Source organism: Sylvia atricapilla, chromosome 2 (genome assembly GCF_009819655.1).
Source record: "Sylvia atricapilla isolate bSylAtr1 chromosome 2, bSylAtr1.pri, whole genome shotgun sequence".
In the NCBI taxonomy this organism is placed as follows: Eukaryota; Metazoa; Chordata; class Aves; order Passeriformes; family Sylviidae; genus Sylvia; species Sylvia atricapilla.
In genome coordinates, this window is record NC_089141.1 from 45262178 (window position 1) to 45283173 (window position 20996).

The following is a 20996-nucleotide window of genomic DNA, read 5'->3' on the forward strand; positions in this document are numbered from 1 at the left end:
GTGCGATCCAGAGCTGATTGAAAAAAAACCACCATGCTCTCATTAATACTGAGAAAAGGAGTAGCAGACCCTTCTCAGTCTGAATTGAGCAATCTTGTTCATTTTTTGTGCTGAAGCACCAGTATGATTTTTATATTCATACTGAGTAGTCAGAAGTAGGTGAGTGCAACATTTCCAAGATGTGAATGTAAGCATTGGGTCCCAATGTTAGGAGATCTTGCTATCATTGAGGTAAAGATAAATAGATATGATAAACACTGACATTAGTTGAGCCTGATATAATGGAAGATAGAAGCAGCCAAGTTTGTCATGAACCTATCAAGCTGTAGTATATACTGCTGGCCTGAGTATCAGTGACTCACTGCAGAGAGAATTAGTGTAATTCATTTTTATATCAGATAATGGGAAACGATGAGGAGAAACTAGGAGGAATTGTGGTAGTCAATTAAATAAAAGAAGAGAGAGGAAGTTAAAACAAAAATAATTTCACATAGAGAATGGAATAGGAAAAGTGTGTCCAATTTCTCCCAGGCCCTGTTGATTGTTACCATAATGAATACCCAGAATAGCCCTGAGCTTATTTTACATTCTCAGAAGTTTGAGTTTCAGGAGATGAAAACTACAAGTGCTTCAGGGTGGTCTAAATAAAAGACATGATGCCAGAAGTTGTTCAGCTTTCTGGCTTTTAAAATTGGTCACATTTCTGTATTAGGAAAAACAGGAGATTGGCATCACAGTAGCACATGCATCCTACAGAACAAAGGCAAATCAAAAGTACTGCTACTAGTGAGGTTCATAGTGTAAGGAGATCTTTATTTTCAGTGCAGAGAAATTTGATGAAGACTTGACTTCATCTGTAAATCTGGTCTTATTTTCATGCACTCTAACTGCATTTTAACCAGCTTTCTTCCTTTCCTTTTTTCTCTCTCTTTGCATGCTTTATTTCTTTTGTTTGGACATTAGGAGCAAAAACGTATAGATGGCACCACCCGTGAGGTGAAAAAGGTTAGAAAAGCCAGGAACAGACGCCAAGAGTGGAATATGATGGCATATGACAAAGAGCTTAGACCTGACAACAGGTTGTCTCAAAGTGTGTACCATGGAGCATCTTCCGAGGGATCACTGTCCCCAGATACTAGGTCTGTTTACAGCAAAGCTGTTTCTTATACCACAGTTGTATGTTCAGCAATACTGAATAGAACTAGGTGTTTTTACAGGATGGGAATAGTTAGACAAAACATACAGTGCATGTTTAAAACATTCTTTTCAAGTTTATTTTAAAGCATAATTGACATAACAGATTCTGTAACGGTGTTTTTCTTCCTCAGCTTCGAATGAGCATTTTGTCATCATGATGTTATGTGTTGCAGAGAAAGAAGTGTTTGCTGCATTGCTTTATATTTGATGTTCAGTAGCTGTAGTTACAAAGCATTTAAGCCTCTGCTAGATAATGTCAGTAGCTCTTCCTTAGTGTCTAGTTTGTTGTGTGGTGCTCTGCTGGTAGCTTAATAAATATTTTTCTGTGATCTACTCAGTTGAGAATACATTTGCCTGTAAAGAATGCTTCAGTAGGAGAGGAGTTCAGCTTTTTGATGTTACATTAGTCTGAAAAGCAAGCTACACAACCAGAGGAGATGTTATTGCTTGAAATAACAAAATCTCTGCTTAGAGATACACAGCAGAATTCATTTTCATTGACTGAGATTCTCTTTGAGCTCTGTGGGAGTTACCTGATGTGCATTGAAGTCATCATTTTTACACTCTTCTGGCCTCACCAAAGGATTTTCCCACTTAGTTTATTTCCTGTGTCTGTTCTGATTAAGTGCTAGCAATTAACATAGAAATTATTAGAGTCGACTGGAAAAAGTGGATATGTTGTTGAATGGCTAGGTTGAGGAGGCAGCTATCACTGCAAGTCCACAGTCCAGTGGAGATCAATTTAAAAGAAAAAAATCTGCTCAGAACTTTGTAATGTTGGGGTCTTTGTGAAAAGTAATTAAGTTGTGATTAAAACATAGTATTTGATATTGCTATTGGTCTTTCAGTAATGTATTCAGACTCCCTCCCGGTCTAAAAACCTTTGGTTGGTTGGTTTTATTTTACAGTTTCTAATGCAAAACTTTGTCTCCTGTTAGTCTTAATGAAACCCTGCAGACTGACCAAGCTTTACATAGGTTGGTCAGTAAAAGGTGTGGTTTTTTTCATCAGGAGAGGATGGCGTGGGTGGTGTGTTGTTTTTTTTTTTGTTTGTTTGTTTTTGGTTTGTTTTTGTTTTTTTTTGGTTGTTTGGTTGTTTGTTTTTTTTGTTTTGTTTGCTTGTTTTGTTTTTGGTTTGGTTTGGGTTTTTTTTGGGTTTTTTTGTTTTTTCCCCAGATTTATCACCTTGCTTCCAGGATTCCTTAGTTTCAATTATCTTATGAAAATAATTTGTTTTTATCTCCCAGCAGTGTCAACATCTACTTAGCTGTTTCCAGATGCCTGTGGTATTTGCAATCTGTGGGGTTTTTTTAAAGCACAAATTGTAGGATGCATCTCTGTGTTGGATTTTGATGTTGTTTATGTCACAGATACTTTGTACTTACATAAGCCTTTTATATTTTATAAATTATGGAGTACTTTACATTTCAGTGAATCAAAGATCTGAGATTGAATCCTGAAATCTGTTTTACATCCGTGAAGGGTTAATTCTGAGAATGGTATGGATGAGATGAAGCTTTCTGTTTTTTAGCTTGGAATAGTCTTAAGCTATGAAAAGCCCATACATATAGAAATATGTACTGGTTTAAGAGACATTTTCATGCTGCCAGCTACTGCATGAGCAGTATTTTGTAAGTCAGGTCCCAAAGAAGTGTATTTGGTTATTCTGTGACTTCTTTTTCTACTGCTAAAGTTAAAAAAAAAGTTGTATTTCTTCTTGTAATTGCTAATTGGTCATGTTGCTAATTGTAAGACTAAAGCATTAAATGTTGACATGCCAGCGTTTGGACTGTGGCAATTTACAATGTATTTGTTACACTTATTGTACTTTAGAGGGAGAAACACAAGCTGAATCCAAACAGAAACCAGCAAATTAATGTGAGAAAAGTAAGAACAAGAAAAGAAGAGTGGGAGAGAAGGAAAATGGGCATTGAGTTCATGAGTGACGCAAAGAAAATGGAACAGGCAGGAAGCATGAAAGAGGACAAAATGCCCAAAGGGTTTGTTGTTTTGTTTTGCTCAAAGCCCTGGCTTTTTGTTGCTTACCTTGCTTCCGGTCTCACAGATAAGTGCATCAGTTCACTGTGCTCACTAAAAGCCAGGCTGCACCACTGTTCATTACTAAAACAAGTCTTCACAGTAAAGGGATGAAAAGATCCTTTTGCTCCCTCTCTTGGGCTTATTTGACAGAGCATCCTAGACTTTGTATCTTTATGAACTCTTTGCTCAACTAATACTTACATTTCCCGGTTTCTTTAAGCCTTTCCAACAAAATTAATTGTGCAAACAAAATAAAAAGCATTTTCTAACTTTAGAAATTGCTTTTCTCTGCATTGGTAAAATATGTTCTTTTGCATAATTTCAAGTGCTTGTAGTATTGCTTTTCTTTTTCTGCTACCATTGCTAACTTGAGGCAGGCTGGTAAGTATTATCATTTCAAACAATGGACTGTCAAAATCATTGACAAAAACCATAAGCTTCCTTATGGCTACTAAAATTCTTGTGCTTTCTGTGGACTTAAAAGGGAGTGGTGCTTGATAAACCAGGGAATCCTCTTGCGAGAAAAATAATGCTGATTGTATTCTTTTCAGCTTATTTTGTCAGTTATTTAGATAATGCCCTGTCACACTCACACAATCTGTCCTTCTGTACCAATTTACTTTAATTTTAGGTCCCATGCATCTGATGTTACAGATTATTCTTATCCTGCTACTCCGAACCATTCCCTCCATCAGCAGATAGCAATGCCTTCCTATGGAGCAGGAGATGGTCCACAGTACATGGCAGCACCCCAGAGCCATGAGCACGAATACAGACCACCCTCCACCACTGTACGACATGCCACTTTAAACAGACCTCAGCAACCACCTCCCCCTCCACCCCAGCCTTCAGATGCCCAGCACAGCTCAGTACCTGTGGTACCAGCAGAATATGGGTAAATCCGATTTATTCTAGTGGATTCTTGGCAAAACCAGAGGAATGCATGTTTTTCATAACCATCGTAACGTGTAATGCGTCAGAGAAAAAGACCCCAAATACATTAGTTACCTCCTTGGGGAGGACAGAAGCAATTTAGTGTAATTTCTATGTATGAACTGAATTTAAGTAAGAAAATAGTGAAAGCAGAAATAATCAAGCTTGTATTGAATGAAGTGTGTATTGGTGAAGTCAGTATGATTTTAAAATATTAAGGGTGCCTAATACAATATGGAAGAAGAGATAATTTTCCTTTAAAGTAGCAAGTAGTTACAGGATAATTTGGAAAATACTTTAAATTTCAGGAAATGTGCAGAAAGAGTATTGTTGATTGTGATTAATCTGGCAGTCTTTGTTGCATCCCTGAAATGCCTTTTTAGAGAAGCTTGTGACAGAATTGGAAGGGGTCTCCTCAGACACAAATTCTGTACTGGCACAGGAGGAATGCCACTTTTTAATTCAAGACAGAGATTTATCAAATGCCTGTGTAGATATTTTGCCTGAATGTATTCAAGCCTGGATGCATGCTCCAGAGTTCTGGTTCTCCTGTAGCAAGAAAACATCTGTTTTGTAATGAGTCTGTATCTGATCTTTTGTATAAATAGCTTAAACTTTCAAGTTGTAACCCCAGGAGAGTTATAGTCATTCTTGCCTGTGTTGTTTTTTAATATGCAAGCCAAGGTTTGTCATGCTTGCTTGATGCATCCTGGGATAGCATTTGCCTCATCATGGCTGTTGTGGTGCAGATGACTCAGTCAGGAGTGACTGCTCCAGCCTGCCCTTTTTCTGTTGTTTCCAGTGTGTAAACACATTCCTGTGTTTAGTCTTCAGGTCCATGGCCATTGTCAGGGGGTTTCAGTTGTCACACACCCGACTGTGAGTCACTCAGTGTAGTGTCATTGGCCACTTTGCTTCAAGTCCTGTCTCCTGTACCTATCTCTTTACCTACTTCATAGCTCTTACCAATTCTGATTTTCTGATTAAGATTTCTTTCAATGACATTTTAACAAAGAAATGAGGTCTTCCCTGTGGCTCCTATTTAAAGAATCAGTCAAATGTATCAATTTAATTAAATGGTATTTAAACTGATAAATTTGACTAAAGAAGCACACGAGATACCTTGGGTAAATCTTTCCTTTCATACTTTCCATTGTTCTCCGTGTCTGTGTCCTCTATTACCTCTTGACCTTCTGTGGAATTGAAGGGTGTAGTCTGCAGTTTTCTTGGTCCCTTCTTCATCAAAGACTTTGTACTTAACAGTCCCACAGAGTAGATGTTTAATAAGAAATAGAGCTTTATACTTAACTAGGCAGGAGAATTAAGATAAAAAGCTCACTTTGCTGAAAGGACATAGCCTTTAACTTCAACGTTTGTCTTAAATCTTAATATATTAGTAATATTTGACAATCCTTACATGTATAATCACTTGCATATTTAAGTCACCAGTCTGAGTTGCTTTAGATTTTTGTTTTGCCTGAGGTTGGATGAGTGCAGTTTAGGGGCGATAATGTTGTAAGTCCTAACTTTGAATGCATTAAATGTTTTTGTTCTGTTTTATATAGGATGCTCCCAGCTCAGATGGTGGATTATTACAATCCTACAGGTCCTCCCCCTCCACCACCTCCCCCCATGATTCCTTCAGCGCAAACTGCATTTGTTAGTCCCCTTCAGCTTCCTGTGCCACCTTCCCATTCTGGACTGGTGACTAGCTCTACATATGCAGCTACTCATCCTACTCCTTCTGGTGGGCTTGTTGTCACTGCTCCTCCTCCTCCTGGCCCGCCTCCTCCCCCTCCAGGCCCTCCTGCTGCGGGTGCATCCCTCTCTTCCTCCCCTATGCACGCTCCTCCGGCATCGGAGGCGAAGCAGGCACCGATGAGCGATGCACGGAGCGATCTTCTGGCTGCCATCAGGATGGGTAAGTGCACACCGAGTTGTAGGTATTCCTTTTTTCCAGTGAGAGCACAGTGTTTTCCACTGAAATGAGTTTATGGCTTCTTTTCCCAGCTGGGAGATTTCATTAGCCACAGGTACTGCACACCTATTCTGACATTAGTCAGCCAGAGATTGGATCATTTTCTAACACCTAAAGATGCATGGCTTTGTCAGGCATGTTCTGGTGTTTGTGTGGACATAATCTAAAGAACACAGCACTTGTGTTTGTTATGTAAAGTGCCAGTAGATATACATGGATTTTTGCTTCTGTTCAGAAGAACTGAATTACCCAACACCAGGCTTCAGCCCACTAATTTTTTTTTAACCAGTGACAGCTCTTCCTGACCTCGCTTTCAATATGGAGCTGTAGGTCTAATAGTATTTCCCAAGACAGTTTTGAAAACTTTCATGTTCAGATGGAAATGACCTGTACAGTCTTAGCTTCAACATGTTGACAGCTTTAGAAATTCAGAAGTATTCAGTCTCTGAGAATTATTTCCCATCTGCCTTTTTTGTCTTTCCCTCTTCCTTGCTCAAGGAGGCTCTCTTATCTTTCTTTTTTCCCCTCCCTCTTCCTGAGTATTTTGTAAGTATACAACAGACTCACCAGTAACAGTGTCAAATGCGAACTCCCTTCCCTGGACAGCTTAGTCTGAGAGTATCTGTCTGTGCAGGAATTCAGCTGAAGAAGGTGCAGGAGCAGCGTGAGCAGGAGGCGAAGCGCGAGCCGGTTGGCAATGACGTGGCCACCATCCTGTCAAGGCGCATTGCCGTGGAGTACAGCGACTCCGACGACGACTCCGAGTTCGACGAGAACGACTGGTCAGATTGAACGTGCTCCAGGCCCGCTGGCAACTGCATTAAACACTTGGCTTCAGTGATTGCTTTGTTAGCGAGATGTAAAGCAGGACGTTGACATGTATTAAGGCTAGTGAGGGAAGTGCTAAAATTGAATCGGTATTTTTCAGAATGCTGTAGCTTAGCAACTCTGGTAATAATGATGTGATTATGCTTATGCAGATCAGAAACTTGTCTTACTTTCAGTATTTACTGCATAATACTTAAGTGCCACTAAATGTAGCAACTCTTGTGCTGCGTGCAAAATATGCTGCAGTTGTTGCACTGTTACAGAACCAGCATTTTGTTTTACTTTCCTGTTCTTGAAGGGATAAAATATATTTTTTTGACTTTACATCTTATTCTTTTAATTATGTAAGCAACTTAGATACTTGTGAATTGGTCTGGTTGTTGGTCTTTGAGGGCAGCTAACTATGGCTTGAGTGAAGTGTTGAGTTACAGAAATGTAACTTGTAGCTTTTTTATTAGGTACTAATTATGCCCACCTTAGTCTATTTTTAACCACTTCTGGGCTTAGGTTTTTATGCATACAGAATTGATTTTATACTGTCTTCCTTTTTATCTTAAAAATGTAGCAGATGATGAAATGTATACTTTGAAGAATGAACCCACATGATCCAAGAAGAACATTTGTTGATCAGACATGATATGTCTGTAACAGTACCAGCTCGAAGTTGCTGGCTGCTTGAGTTGAGAAGAGTGTTGGGGGTCTCTGCTGAGTAGCAGAGGCATGTCCATGTTATAAATGAAAATGAAAACACCTGTAGAGCTTTTCAGTCTTATAATGAGATCAACCAGATGCAGGATAGACCTGATGGAAACCCTGTGGCTATTGCAGTGCAGAGATGCTACTGCTATTACTAAAGATTGGAACAGTCTGGATCTAGCAATCAGATACATTTCACAAGTATTGAATTTGGTCTTTATGCCTGTAGGTATAAATGTGTGTAAATAAGTCCTGTTATTGTTGATTTGTACATGTGTAGTCATGTAGCACATTGACTCAGAACTCTTACTTTGAATGTATTTCTTTCCCAGTACATCCCATGGATAAAACATGGGCAGTTAAAGCAGTTTTGATGGCTGTTGAGGTACTATGCCATGTATATACATATTCTCATTTTCTTGTTCCTTTCCTAGGCATAGTTGCAGCCGTAAAGTCTGCTTTGAGTGTCTCTGTTTTCCTTGTTTTCCTTTTTTTTTTTTTTTTAAATCAGCAGTACAGTATTAAAATGGTTCGTTTTGTTTTCTTTTCTTTTCTGGACCAAGAGTCAGGCTGCTGCTTTGCCTAATGAGGCTTCTAAATTTTATTCATAGCAGGGGAAGAGTTCTTTCCTTACCAGATTACAGTTCTAATCTTCATAACGGAAGTCTGTGTAATTCCAACTCTAACATTTGGTAAACCTCTTTTGTTCTGTGAGGCCCCCCATCTGTTCTTAAAAGAAGTATGTAAAATAAAAAGAGAAATGGAAGGTGATTGTCTAACCTATGTTTACACCATTAACTGTTTTAGTCCTGAGAATGTAACAGTCTAACACGATGTTTGCATGCAAACTGTTGGCTACTGCAATGCTCTTTAATCTGCAAATGACTTTTCAGTCCCTGGTGGCTGCCTTTATGGTAGAGGGATAACATGCTGCCTCAGGGCTGGTGTTAAAATTTATCACACAAAGTATGACTAATCTCTGCATGGGGGTGAGCAACCATAGCTCTTGGTAACCAGGGGCACCTGAAGGTACTCGCTGATCCCCGTCCCAGTTGGAGCTGGTTTTGTCTTTGCCTTAAAAAGCAGAGCTGAAGTGTGCTTTATTCTGTGTCCTGGAGTCTGAGGTCTGTGTGTCCACCAAAGAGGACAGAATTTAGGCTGTAGCACGATGGTGGCTTTCATCACTGTGTGGGAGATGGCTTGTCCTTACCATCATGGTGTGCTTGCACAGTGGCCTCCAAAATGATTCTTCAGAGAGGGAGCCGAAGGTGCAACTGGGACCTCAGTGTTACATCACTGCATAGGTGGTGAGAGCACTCTCGATGTTCTTTTGATACATGCTAAAATGAATTGTCTCAGCAGAAAATTCTTTCCAATCTACTGAAATTTGATATGACAGAAGATATATTTTATGAGCACAGAAGTTGGGTGTGTCTGAAATTTTGTAATTTGTGCTTATTTTAAATAATAAGCATTGAACAAGCAATCAGTTGTGACCAGTGAAGTTAGTGTAAATTTTTCAGTCATAGTAGCCAAACCTGTTTTTCTGAACCTGCAATGTTGTCATTTTCCTTTTGTTATTTTATGGAGGAAATGTGAATTGAATTTAGTGATGTAAACACTATTCTAGGCTGTTTTTATCGGTTTTATCATACTTCGGGTTGTGCATAAGTAACAAATATGAATAAAATCTCACTTTTGAGCCTTTGTTTCTTTCCTTAGGTTAGTAAGATTTCACTGTTGATCGTTATTTTAACTTACCAATAACAGAAGTGAAAATGTAAGGCTTCCAAATGCTATCTCTGATCCCAAGACATGCAGGATGTTCTTGGGATGAAGGATAGAGTCTACAGAACTAGATTTCCTTGAGGTACTGCTGCTCCTGCTAACATCCTTACTCTGTTCTTTTGCAGCCTTGATTCCAAGTTCCTGACTGGTTTAAGCAAGTATGAATTTCCCTACAGGTAACTTTAGGGATTTTTTTTCTAGTGAAATGCATTAAATGCCAGCTTTGCTTCCAGAAAGAACAAGGCAGAAAATACAAGCTACACCAGCAGGTCTTCATGCCCACTTTTTTAATAAGGAGTTATCTTTGTAGGTTAGTGACACCCAGCACAATACTGTGAAGTACAAACCCATGTAGGCCCAGTAGAAAAATACTTTAATCTTTCAATTGTAATCAGATTAAAGCTAGGAGATGCTTTCCGTTCTACTGGGAAGGACTTATATAAACCAATTGTGTAATAGAGTAGCTTAATTGTAAATTAAACAGATTTGTTTATGCATCTTAGACTCAGTTGTTCCTTGGGAAAATAAATTAATCTTTATTCTGTTCCGCTGAAAACCCCAGTCCCTCTGGCAGTCAGTTCTTACCTGTCTCAAATTTCCCACTTTTTGATTTGAACCCAATTCAAATAATTTAGAGCACAATTCTTAGACACCATTTTTTCAGAGAAACTGAATATGCAAGCTTGAAATTTTTTGATGCAAAGGTTCTCTTAGTAAAACATTTATAACAGCTTGTTGTAGCTCGGTTGGAATTAGGACTAATGGTCACTCAGCATGCTGCTTCTACAGCTTTTGTGGTTGTCCTCTGAATTTTAAAGAATTTTCATGGAACTAAACTGAACTGGATTTTTGGGTATTTGAGGTTTCTCTTTACCAAGATAAATGGAGAAGAAAACCACCTTTATTGTAAAAGAAGGTGTGCATGGTGTTGAGAACAAGCTCCAAATTGAGCTCATTTGCAGTATGCAACTGGAGTTGGGAGTAAGGGAAATGTCTCCTTGGGAAATTGGTTCTTGATGTATATTTCAGCTATGTTCTCTCACTGTTTTAATAATGAAGAGGTGTTCTTTTCCCCTTGAAACAACATACCTATGGGTACAGCAAAAATGTAATTTCTAAAAATGTTTAAAATTTCACTGTAAACTGAACTGAGTGTAAACCTGATAATAATTAAGACTTCATTAGAATCTTACGGCTGGCAGCCGAGGCTGTACAAATTAAATTTTGAGCTGAGGTGTTAGTTCCTAGCCAAGAAGTAAAGCAAGTATTAGAACAGCTTATCCAGAGATAGTTTTTTACAGTGAATTTTCCTTAAGGTGACATTACACATTTTTGCCTTTTGAAAAACCAAACGAAAATTCAACCTGCTGTAGTCTGCTTTGGGTAAGTGCTTGCCCTGTAGGGGTGTGGATTTTTACTTCTGCGTCTGAAGCATTCCTGCTAAGAGTGAGTACATACATACATGAACTCAAGTCCAAGGATTTTTAGCATACTGAGGCAGATCTGCATTCAGGTACTAGAACACTGAGGGTGATATATAGAGAATAAAAATAAATTATGACACATGCTAGAATCTCTCAGGCCCTGGTGTCTGCTGCAGAACAGTCATGAGAGACTTGAGCCTATCACTGAGCACCTTTCCCAGTTTCCTTGGACTTTAAAAGGAAGTGTGGTTACTCCAGAAGGACTGTGGGTTCCCAATTGACCATCTTTCATTAAAAATAAGAGCTAGAACAAGAACACTGAGAAAAATAAGTCCTTTAGGTACAAATAGGGAAAAGGAATTTTTTATCTTGCTTTCTCTACTAACAGGCAAAGAATCTTTTCATGTGCTGTCAAGTCTCTAAGGTTTCTCTGGAGAAATGTGTTCTCATATGTGGGTGACACAGATGTGCAGTCCTACAAGTGGAAAGCACTCTCAGGTTTGTGCTGGCCTGGGCTTTTGAGCTATATAAGAAGACAAGTTGCTCCTAAGATTCTTAGCTAAATATAGTAGTCTCTTGGAGATTATTCTTACTGCTGCAGATAAGTAGAGAACTTCTTATCTGATTAGCCAGAGTAGGGTGGAGTTCTGTGCTTTCCTCTTGTCAGGATGTTATGTGCAGCGTGATTTGGAGATTAGAGCTGAGGGCAACTGTTTGGAGATGTCTCAGCAGCTTGTCTTAAGCATGTTTCCTTTCTGAGTCACTCGGCATTTTCAATTGCTCTGTACTGTCGTGCCACGTGAAAACTGCTCTGTTCAGCAGTCACTCAATGCCAGTCAAGTGTAGGGTAGAGGAGGGAAGAGAGGCCTGGCAATCTGCCCAAGTTACCCTAATGCCAGTTAATACTGGACAGCCTGTCCTTTCTGTCTGAGGCAGCAACTCTGAACAGAAATCCCAACTACACTGAAGGAGGTGGCAGAACTCATCTCTTCCCTCTGTTCCTAAAAATCAGGTGCTCTCGGTATTTGCCAGTGCTGATGCGTTTTTAGTCAAGTTTTCCTGACCCATCCTGCTGTTAATGTTTGATTTCACTAGTGAGTTTAGCCTTCTAGTCCCTTACCAGTCACCTTCTCTACTTCTTGCATCGCCCATGGCCACTGCCTTGTCACCCTTCACAAACTGGATGCCATCACCGGCCATGGTGGCAGTGCCCTTGCTCTCCTGAACTCCACAGCCCAGCATAGGCTGTCACCTGCAGCCTGTCCCTCTGCCTCCTCCTCTTGTGAGTCTCATCCTGGTTTTCGGTGGATGGTTTGCACGTTACCAGCCTGGGATATTCCCCTTCTCTGTTCCAGCAGGACCTGTGGTTTGGTTGATTAGCGATGGTGTCTTTCCCTTGAGTGGATTCTTCTTCTGTGAGTGCGCTGGTACCAGTGGGTGTTAAAAGGGGTGCTGCTTCAGGGCACAGGGCTTTCCCTCTTCACAGAGGAAGATGATGGTAGGAGGATTGTTTACCATAGAGTTGCACTTGATCAGTAAGCTAAGCCTTTCTAAAGTTGTTGCTTATCCCAGCCATGTGATAACACCTTAGCCTCACTTGAGACACTTTCACATTTGTTTGTATTCATTTTCTCTGGTCTGGTTTTGGGGTGTTTTCAGCTATAACAGCAGTAGTTTGTTTTTGTGTTCTGTTTGTGTTTCCTTCCAAATTTAGTATGCTTGTAAAACTCTTCTTAGGTTGCCTTCACACAGCTGGGTCCACTTCTTATGGTTGCCATTATGTTGTAATCATTATTTCTGTCTTTGAGGATGAAGGATTTTTGTTTGCTTCATATGCTCAGAATGACAATCAAAGTAACGCTTTCAAGGATGGCTGTTAAAGTTTCCCCATAAATTTATTTCTAGATAATTTATATGTATGGCACATTCTGCTGTAAAAAAGGTTTAGAAGTTTTGCTTACAGCAGATGGTGAAGTTTTTGTGTTGCAGAGAAGAATTTTGTATAGGTTCATCAGAATATTTAATCTGACTGTGTTGAGACTGTTAAGATGTATAATGTGTGTTTTGCCATGCTGTGATGTGATCTTGATTAGTTTTAAACATCTGCAGTTCCTTGGGGCATTTGGGGTTTACCTTAGAATACCTGGATCCTACTGGCTCACTGCTCCTCCCAGTACCAGTCACTGATTTGCCATAGGTGATGCAAAGCACCACTGTGACATTTCACAAATGTTTTAGGAAAGAGAAACAAGAATCCTGCCTTGTACCCAACAGACTGCCATCAGCCAAAGTGCTTACCTGAAAGTATATCCCATTTTTAACACTCCTGTACTCTCTTCAAAACTCCCACTGACTATCATGACAGACCATTTTTAAGAGCCAACTTTATAAGTTGACATGGTCTGCTTAGAAAACTGAATGTAGGTCTACCACAGGCTTTTAAGTAAAGGTTGCTCCATCCCTCTCCTGTGGTGCCCCTCCTGTCCTATATTATTTGCTATGTTTCTAGAATTTATGTGAATAATTTATATGGCTTGATAGATTTACTTTGTGCTTTTCTGAAAGAGATAATAAATCCTTACTTTAGGGATTTTCAAACCTAGTTAAAATATACCAAATGGTGAGGCAGCTGCCAACAGCTAGAATTATTTGAGAAGAGATGTGGGAGTTGTCTGTAACATAGCTGCTTATTTACTGTTTTAGCCAAGTAAAAGCATTTAAGCATGGAAGCCTCACTTACATGGGGAGAATAACAGCACAAATCTGTGACATTTTTCTGTCTCTTAAATGGGAGGTAGAAAATAAAGATTTTTACAAGAGAGATGGGGAAGAAGAGAACGGTCCGGATTTTTTTTTCTGTTCTAAACAACAGGAGAAAGTGCTTCGGTGAAATTGATGATATTTTCTCTTTGTATTTGTTTTATCTCCATACAGAAGCCTCCAAAGGGTGAGGCTATGTTTTAACCTTTTCCCTGAAGATCACCTTCCCTATTTTATTCTCTTCACCTTATCAGCTGCAGTATGCAATGACCTTTCTCTTTGATTCAGCCATCTGCCTGCTTCAGCTTTTATTTCCTTCACTGATCAGATGAGACATGAGGGTACAAATGGCACTGGCGGCGCTGCTGGCCTCGATACCTGATTAGGATAAATAGGCTTCAGCTGACATTTTAAATAGTAAATAGGTCTTTTTTAAAATTCATGAATACAGAAATTGCTAAAGGAGTCTAGTGAACTGGTAATGTGTTCTGCTCAGAAAGCAAAACATACTATACTCAGGGTGGTAGGATATATAAAAAGAATGTGTGGATAAAGCACACCTCTAAAGTGCTGCTCTGTTTTAAGACCTCCAGATGTGAGTATTGCTCAATTGCTGCAATTACCAGCCTGCTGGAGGTATTGCTTCTCTCTGGGTTTGGGCTGCAACCATTTATTCTCACCCAAGTGCTTGAATGCTAACAGGGGTATTGGTGCTGTAGAAAGGATGCAGAAAAATTTGTTGCCTCAGGAGGCATATATGGAATGAAATGGAAAGGTAATGGGATGAAAAGAACAAAATTTCTCTCTGACAACGTCAGTGATCATGGCAGGACAGAACTGAAGATACAGGAGGCACTATTAGTTTCTTAGCCTGGTGGTTAAAGAAAATAAAGTAGGACTTGAAAATTAAAGGTCTTAAGATCCCCAGCATGGAGACTGTCTCATCTCATCAATCTTAATGCCTGAAACTGCAGCCTAGACAGCCCTGATGTCAGCCGGCCGGTGAGATCATGTCCAGGTGACTCAAGTGGGGCTCAAAGGGAGCCAGTCTGTAGATCAGGGCACGGCAGGTGCTGGGCTTCAGTTCTGCTTCATGCAAAATAAACGCCTGGAGCTGTAGTGAGAGCAGGTCTTGTGCCTATCTGCATCTGGCAGGAATCAAATTCATGTGCTGCTCCACGATGGGAATTGCAGCATGGAGAGATGGAGTGAGCAGATTTGCTTCCGAAGTGCTTCTGATCCAAACTGAAGTACGGGTATGGACTCCAGTGCCAAACAGCCCCCTTCTCGTGGCTGTTCACCCTTCCTTGCCACACTCCCTCGCTCCTGGTCGCTGCTGTTGCCGTCCTTCAACATCATCTGTTGCTCAGGCTGGGAGAGGCAAACACCCGTGTCTTTGTGCAGAATGTCTGGCGAAGTGTTGGCAATAGCTGAGGAAGCCTTGCTAATGAGCGGGTGTTGCTGAAAGCAGCGTGGTGCAGCACCTCTCCTACGCAGCCCGAGCAGCAGCCGAAACAGCCGCCTTCTCTGGAGCTCATCCTGGCACACGAGCCAAGTAGGATTAACTAGAGAGTAAAAATCTACTGGCTGGTAATTACACTTTAGTATTTGATTTACATACAAAGCTAGATAATGCAGAAAGCGTGAAAATGTTTCAAAATGCTCGTTCATCAGTTACTAATTCCCTGCCCAACGAGATGCTTTTTTACCCAAGAGAGGAGTCTGGCACTTGGCTGCTGCAACCCTGCAGTGGTGGCAGGAGAGCTGCAGGAGGGCACATGCAGCTTTTGGATCGAACCTATTCAATGGCTGGGAAAACCCTACATTTGAGCTTCTTGCAATTCTTTGTGTCACTTTGACTGAAAAAGGACATGTCAGGAGCAACCTTCCATTATGGACTGCTCTCGGCTTCTGTCCTCCTCTTGGACTCGAAGCCTTAAAATCCTGGAAGTGAGGTGCTGCTGTTAGATTTCTATCCCTTGCAGACCCGCCAGGTAAGAGGGACAGTCTCTGTAGCAAGAGACTGACCTCCAGTGGACAAACGGGGCAGTCATAAGAGCTTGTTCTAATTAAAATTCAGCTGTATGAGGACAGGAGATGAAGAAGTTTGAATTAGAGAGAGGTTTCTCTCTCAGATATCGAGTGGTAGTGTGGTAAAAGTGGATGTACAGCAAAACCTCTGTGCACGTGCAACTGTGCTGACTGCTGGAGGCTCAGAGTCTCGGTCCCTGACAAACTTGGAACAAAGTGCTCTGAAATGTAAAACTGCCATGGAGCTAAAAGCACTAGAGCAACAAGGTCTGATAGCTGAGGAACTTACTGCACCTTGGCTGAGCTCCCACCTGTAAATGTCCTCACAAGTCCCCTGAGCCCAGTCAGGGTCACAGCAAAAGAACATTTCCTGATGTTCAGAGGGAACCTCTTGTGTATCATTTTGTGCCCATTGCTTTCAGTTGTGTGCTTGAGCTCTACAGATGCTGCCCATCAATGCTTAATAACGGTGTTGCTGTAAATGCAATGCTTGAGTTAAAACTCTCGAGTCTCCCTTTTTACGGGGAAAATTATGTATGACTAGAAGTGGATGTGCTATTCAGCTTCTGGGTGACATGGTAATAAAAATCACTAAAGAAGGAAGTTAGTTGCACAGCAAGTTTCATCATCTGACTTCCAATGGCTGGAGCTGAGCCTAATAACAAACTAGAAAACCTTGATTGTTCTTCTCCAGCCTTGCTTGGGTGATGTGCTTTGGATTTCACCACCCAGCCAGGTTTTCTAAAGCCTGTCAGCAGCCTAGTGAGAAACAATCTGAGGACCTTGTTGGTTTTGGTAAGGCTGTTTTTCAAGGAGCTGAGAGTTTTGTGGCTGCCTTTTAGAAAAGGACTGGGGGGTCAGAATGGGGTTGTGGTAGACAAGTTTTCTCACATTCTGTTGTGTGCAAGCACAGGTTTGGATGGGAAGGTGGTTTGAAACCCATCTCCAAGTCAGGAAGGGAAGCATGTTCAGCGACAAGAGCTAATGCTGTTTCCTTAGACTCCATTGCTGCTCCTTTGTGTGGTGGAAGCCAGTCTTAGTAGAAAGCCTTTCCACTGCTCTTTCATAGGATCACAGGGTAGTTCAGGCAGGAGGATGCCTGAGGAGTTCCCTTGTCCAGCATCCTGCTCACAGCAGGGTCAAACCAAGTTGCTCCACGCTTGATGTGGCCCCTGATGCTTACAGTAACATTTGGGTTTTTCTCCTGTGTGTGACAAGGATGTTCATGGCCGGGTTAAGCTTTCCCCTGTCAAACATTTGAGGCCACTGTCTTCATTGCTCTGAGGAGCAAACAAATGCTTCCTGGTCACTAAGGGAAGAGCACATAGGAAACACCTCACTGCAGTATGGGGAGGGCAGTTGGCAGTGCCCACATTCCCTGCTCCCCACGTGTGTGTTGGGGGAGAAGCTGGCTGGGGTGCTGTGTGGGAGACCTTTCCATGTTGATAGTGCTGCTTTACTTTCCCTCTTCTGGAAGTTCTCAAAATATTTGAAGGATTTGAGTCGTTGGTAGGTAGAAGACATTGCTGTCTTCTGCTGTCCTCCTCAGGTGAATAGAAAGGGGGTAATTATTCCCCTGGGACAATGATGGTGAGTGATGCTTTGTGCAGCACTGCTGCATACGCCACTCCTCTGACAAGAAATACATCCCAAATTTTCCTTATGGTGTTTGATGATGTGCCTGTAGATGTGAGTGTAAATGAGCAAAGGCCTAACCAGATTTCACAGGATGTGTTTCTGCTTGGAACTTTGTTGTTGGTATGAGACTAGATCAACACTTGAATGACAACTAATCTATATTGTGAAATATATTATACAGTCTTTAATTTACATAGAGATGAAGTCTGCTTATAGGGAGTGGAAATCAATAATGGCTTTTATATCATCCTCTGGGTAGAATATTAAGTCTGAAGTTCCATAATATCTAAACTGCATCAAGAGATTACAAGTCAATAGTACTAATAGCATAAAAAGGATCATTTTATCCTCTCTTAATAAATTTGATATATCTGCAGTTTCTAGATGGGTTTTTTGTTCTTTCAGAATGAGAAATATGTTGAGGCTTTGTAATTTTATTACTGTTTGAGTTCATGGCCAGAGGCTTGCAATACAGGTGGTGTATAACCACAGAAAGAAAAGGTGGTCTCTGCAGTCTAACCTGAATTTGATAGGTAGCTGGTGGGCAGCCATATTATCTAACAGGAGCCTCAACTTTTTCCTGATTCAAAGCCCCCCCATGAGCAGGGAGATTTGCTGTGGACCAAATGACTCAATTTAATGCTGTATTGATACCAAGCAGGGAGTGGATTCAGATTAAACCTAGCCTTCTCTGCAAAAACCCCGTTGCCAGTGCATTCCTACAGGCAATGGTGTGATTCCCAGTTCAGCATCCATCTCTGCTGTGTCATGGAAAGGCACTGCTGCCACTTGATGTTTTTTTGTTCTTTCCTTTGAGCTAACTGGAGCTCAAAGGAAACAATCTGCTTTGGCCATTCTGAAAGCTCTATTTTTCTATAATTTGCTTTGACTCTGAATAGATGGGAAAAGTGAGAGTGAAAGAAAACATTTCAGTCAGAACAAAAAGGCATGTCACAACAGGAAATACAATTAAAATTGACTGAATGCCCAGGGTTAGTACATAAAACCTTGTGCTGTGATTCACAGTAGCAGAGCACAGTGAACATGATGTGTTGGAGTATTGACACTCCCTGTCTGTTTCTCTGTACTTTCTCCAAGTTGTGCTATTTTTCTTTCACCCCCTTTGCCTCCCCCACCCCCCACAAATGCCCTCTCTTCTGCATTATAAATGCAGCCATTAATCCAAGATTAACTTTATTCAGGTTCTTTACATCACCTCTTCTCCTCTGGTTCTAATCAGCTTTGCACAACCAAGTTAGGTCTGTCTTAAATTTTCTGTGCTTACAAAGGTGCAAGAAGAACCAGCAGGTGCAAGAGGTCTGAAGTAGGGGGAGGAGGATGACAAAATTATGGGAGTGGGAGGAAAATAGGTGGCTTTTCGGATGGGCTGTTTTAATAGCTTGAAAAATTACCTTTTTCAGAGAACACATAATGACTTCCAAGTAATTTACTCAAAACTGTGACTTCTTTAGACTAAGGTTTTCTCAGAATTTCTTGGGGATTCAAAATTAAAGCGCTGAGCCTATTTGATTAATAACCTTCTGTAATGCAGCTGTTTCTGTGTGTACAGCAAAACCATGTACAATTTTTTTTTTCTGTAAAACTGCATCTCTACTGCAGCACTAAAGCTTGTATCTACTATGCATTCCTTATTTCCCATGCTGTCACAAAGAAATAATTTGATTTCCTTGGTTGTGCCCTATCTAAGCAAAAAAAAAAAAACCAAAAAAAAAACCCAAAAAGGAAGAAAACTTTAGATACTGAAAATTTTATTAAATGTATTGATGTTTTCTAGGAAAGAGAGCAGATTCTGAATTATTTCTTTCAAGGTAATTAACTCGGCTTATAGATAATTCAATTGAAATGCCTAGAGTTTGTGAATTGTACCATTATCATATTTTCCTATCTCTGTAGATCTCTAGCTAAAAGAAATTCCAGGGCTGGCATTTTGATTTGTGTTTGCATTTCAGCTCTGCCAGATGACTGCAGTTTAAGTGAACCAGACTAAAAAAGCCTCATGTGAACAGGTGGCAAGAAATAGAGCAGACAGGATTCTTTTCATCATTCTGTTCTTAGATTGCCTCCTCAGCAATGAAACTCTTTTAGGATTTGATGTAGCAACAGACATATTTTTTTCCTGGCCCACTAGTATTTTTAATAATTCCAGGTCAGTTTAAGAGTGGACCTGAGTCAAAGCTTATGCACATCCAAAGTTTCAAATTTCACTTGTAAGTACTGAAGGCTGGAAGTTTCAACCATGGAAGCACGGCTTAAGGATAGGCATGGACAAAAGCAATCTGAAATGATTCAATGTAATCTGTACTATCATAGCAGAGATCAGAAAAGCTGTTAGCACTCAGCATCCACTGAGAAAGTGACTCTTCCTAAAAGATCAGATTTATTTCATACATTATGGAAGTGTTTGTGATTATCTTCATCTGGGCAACTGTGACAGTTGCTGTATTACTAACTTATGGTATGGGGCATGGTGTTGCAAAAGTGTCTGGTCTCTGAAAGCAGATGGTTTGTTATGATACTGCTCATGCAAATTACACAATGAAGCCAAAAAAGTGACTCAGCATTGGATCTGGTATGAGTTACTGCTCTTGGTAGCAAAACTGGCACAGCCTGACAACGAAGGGACCTGGAAGCTGAACTGCTGCCTCACTGTGGCACTGTTCAAAGAGGAGTTGGCAATCCCAGAACTATATTTGCTGTCAGGATATTCCATGGCACATGCAAAGGGGGTAGATCATACAACTGCTATGAATTTCTTATCACTCTGTGTTAGAGAGGTGCTTAGGGCTTCATTTGTTCTCAGTGTGCCACCTAGTTGTGATGCTCTCTCTGTCTGCACTGACCTTAGACAGCCCAGGCCTACTGCGTGTTCAGCATTTTTCCCTTTTCATTAATTTTTAACCAGTCCTGTAGACTTTCCAGGTGTTCTTTCAGCTGTCAACTCTGGCTGTGCCACAGCTGCTGCCGCTAAGCCACTCAGTGTGACCCTCTGTGCTGCTCACTTCAGGCAAAGGAAGAACAAGGCTCAAGAATTTGCATTTTTGAAATGCAGATTACTCTGCCAGGTAGGAGAGCAAAAGCAAAGCAAATGAGGGTGTCTTCTAATTAAATGTAATGACAAGGAGGCCAAAGAGCATCCCCTGCTAATTCCTGAACTACTTTGGCAGGAGGCAGAGAGGAAACAGAAGTGGAGAAGAGAATACCTGCTGGAATGGGGCAGGGAAAAAAAAAAAAAACAACCAAAAAACCAAACAAAAAAAAAACCACCAAAAAAAAGGACAAAAAGAGGAGGCACTGCAGCTTGTCCTGCATGTCCCCCTGTCCTCTGTTGCTCACACCAGGGCTGCCTTGCAGCAGCTTCAGGATCCTTCAGCTGCTGGTGCTTGGCTTCTCCTTGAGAGAGCATTACACAAGCAGTCTCTCATTGGTAGGCAAATCTTTTGGATGAGATAGCACTGTTACTAGCTGTTCTGGTCTTAATCTGCTCCTAATGCTTGCAGAATATGCATGGGCCTAAAGTAATTTTAGTAATGTGGTTTCTGTAATTCCTTTTTATTGGTTATATAGAGCTGAAGGAAAGCCCTGCTGTCCTGGGAGTTGTACTCATAAAGACAAAACTTCTTCCTTTGCTTATTTCAGTTTCTTTGTCTTTCAAGTGAGAGTGT

At 40.7% G+C, this 20996-nt stretch overlaps 1 protein-coding gene across 2 annotated transcripts in view; it reads left to right on the forward strand.

Moving 5' to 3' along the window:
• WASF3 (WASP family member 3) overlaps window positions 1-9374 on the forward strand; it is a 65695-nt gene extending 56321 nt beyond the window's left edge. The window contains exons 8-11 of one of the 2 annotated variants that reach the window (XM_066313101.1): window positions 964-1139; window positions 3869-4132; window positions 5736-6091; window positions 6783-9374. In XM_066313101.1, the coding sequence (XP_066169198.1) occupies window positions 964-1139; window positions 3869-4132; window positions 5736-6091; window positions 6783-6940 (954 nt within the window). In that variant the 3' untranslated portion in view covers window positions 6941-9374. Of the gene's footprint in view, window positions 1-963; window positions 1140-3030; window positions 3198-3868; window positions 4133-5735; window positions 6092-6782 lie in introns of both variants that reach the window. The other variant, XM_066313100.1, reaches the window with a different exon arrangement.
• The last annotated feature ends 11622 nt before the right edge of the window (window positions 9375-20996 follow it).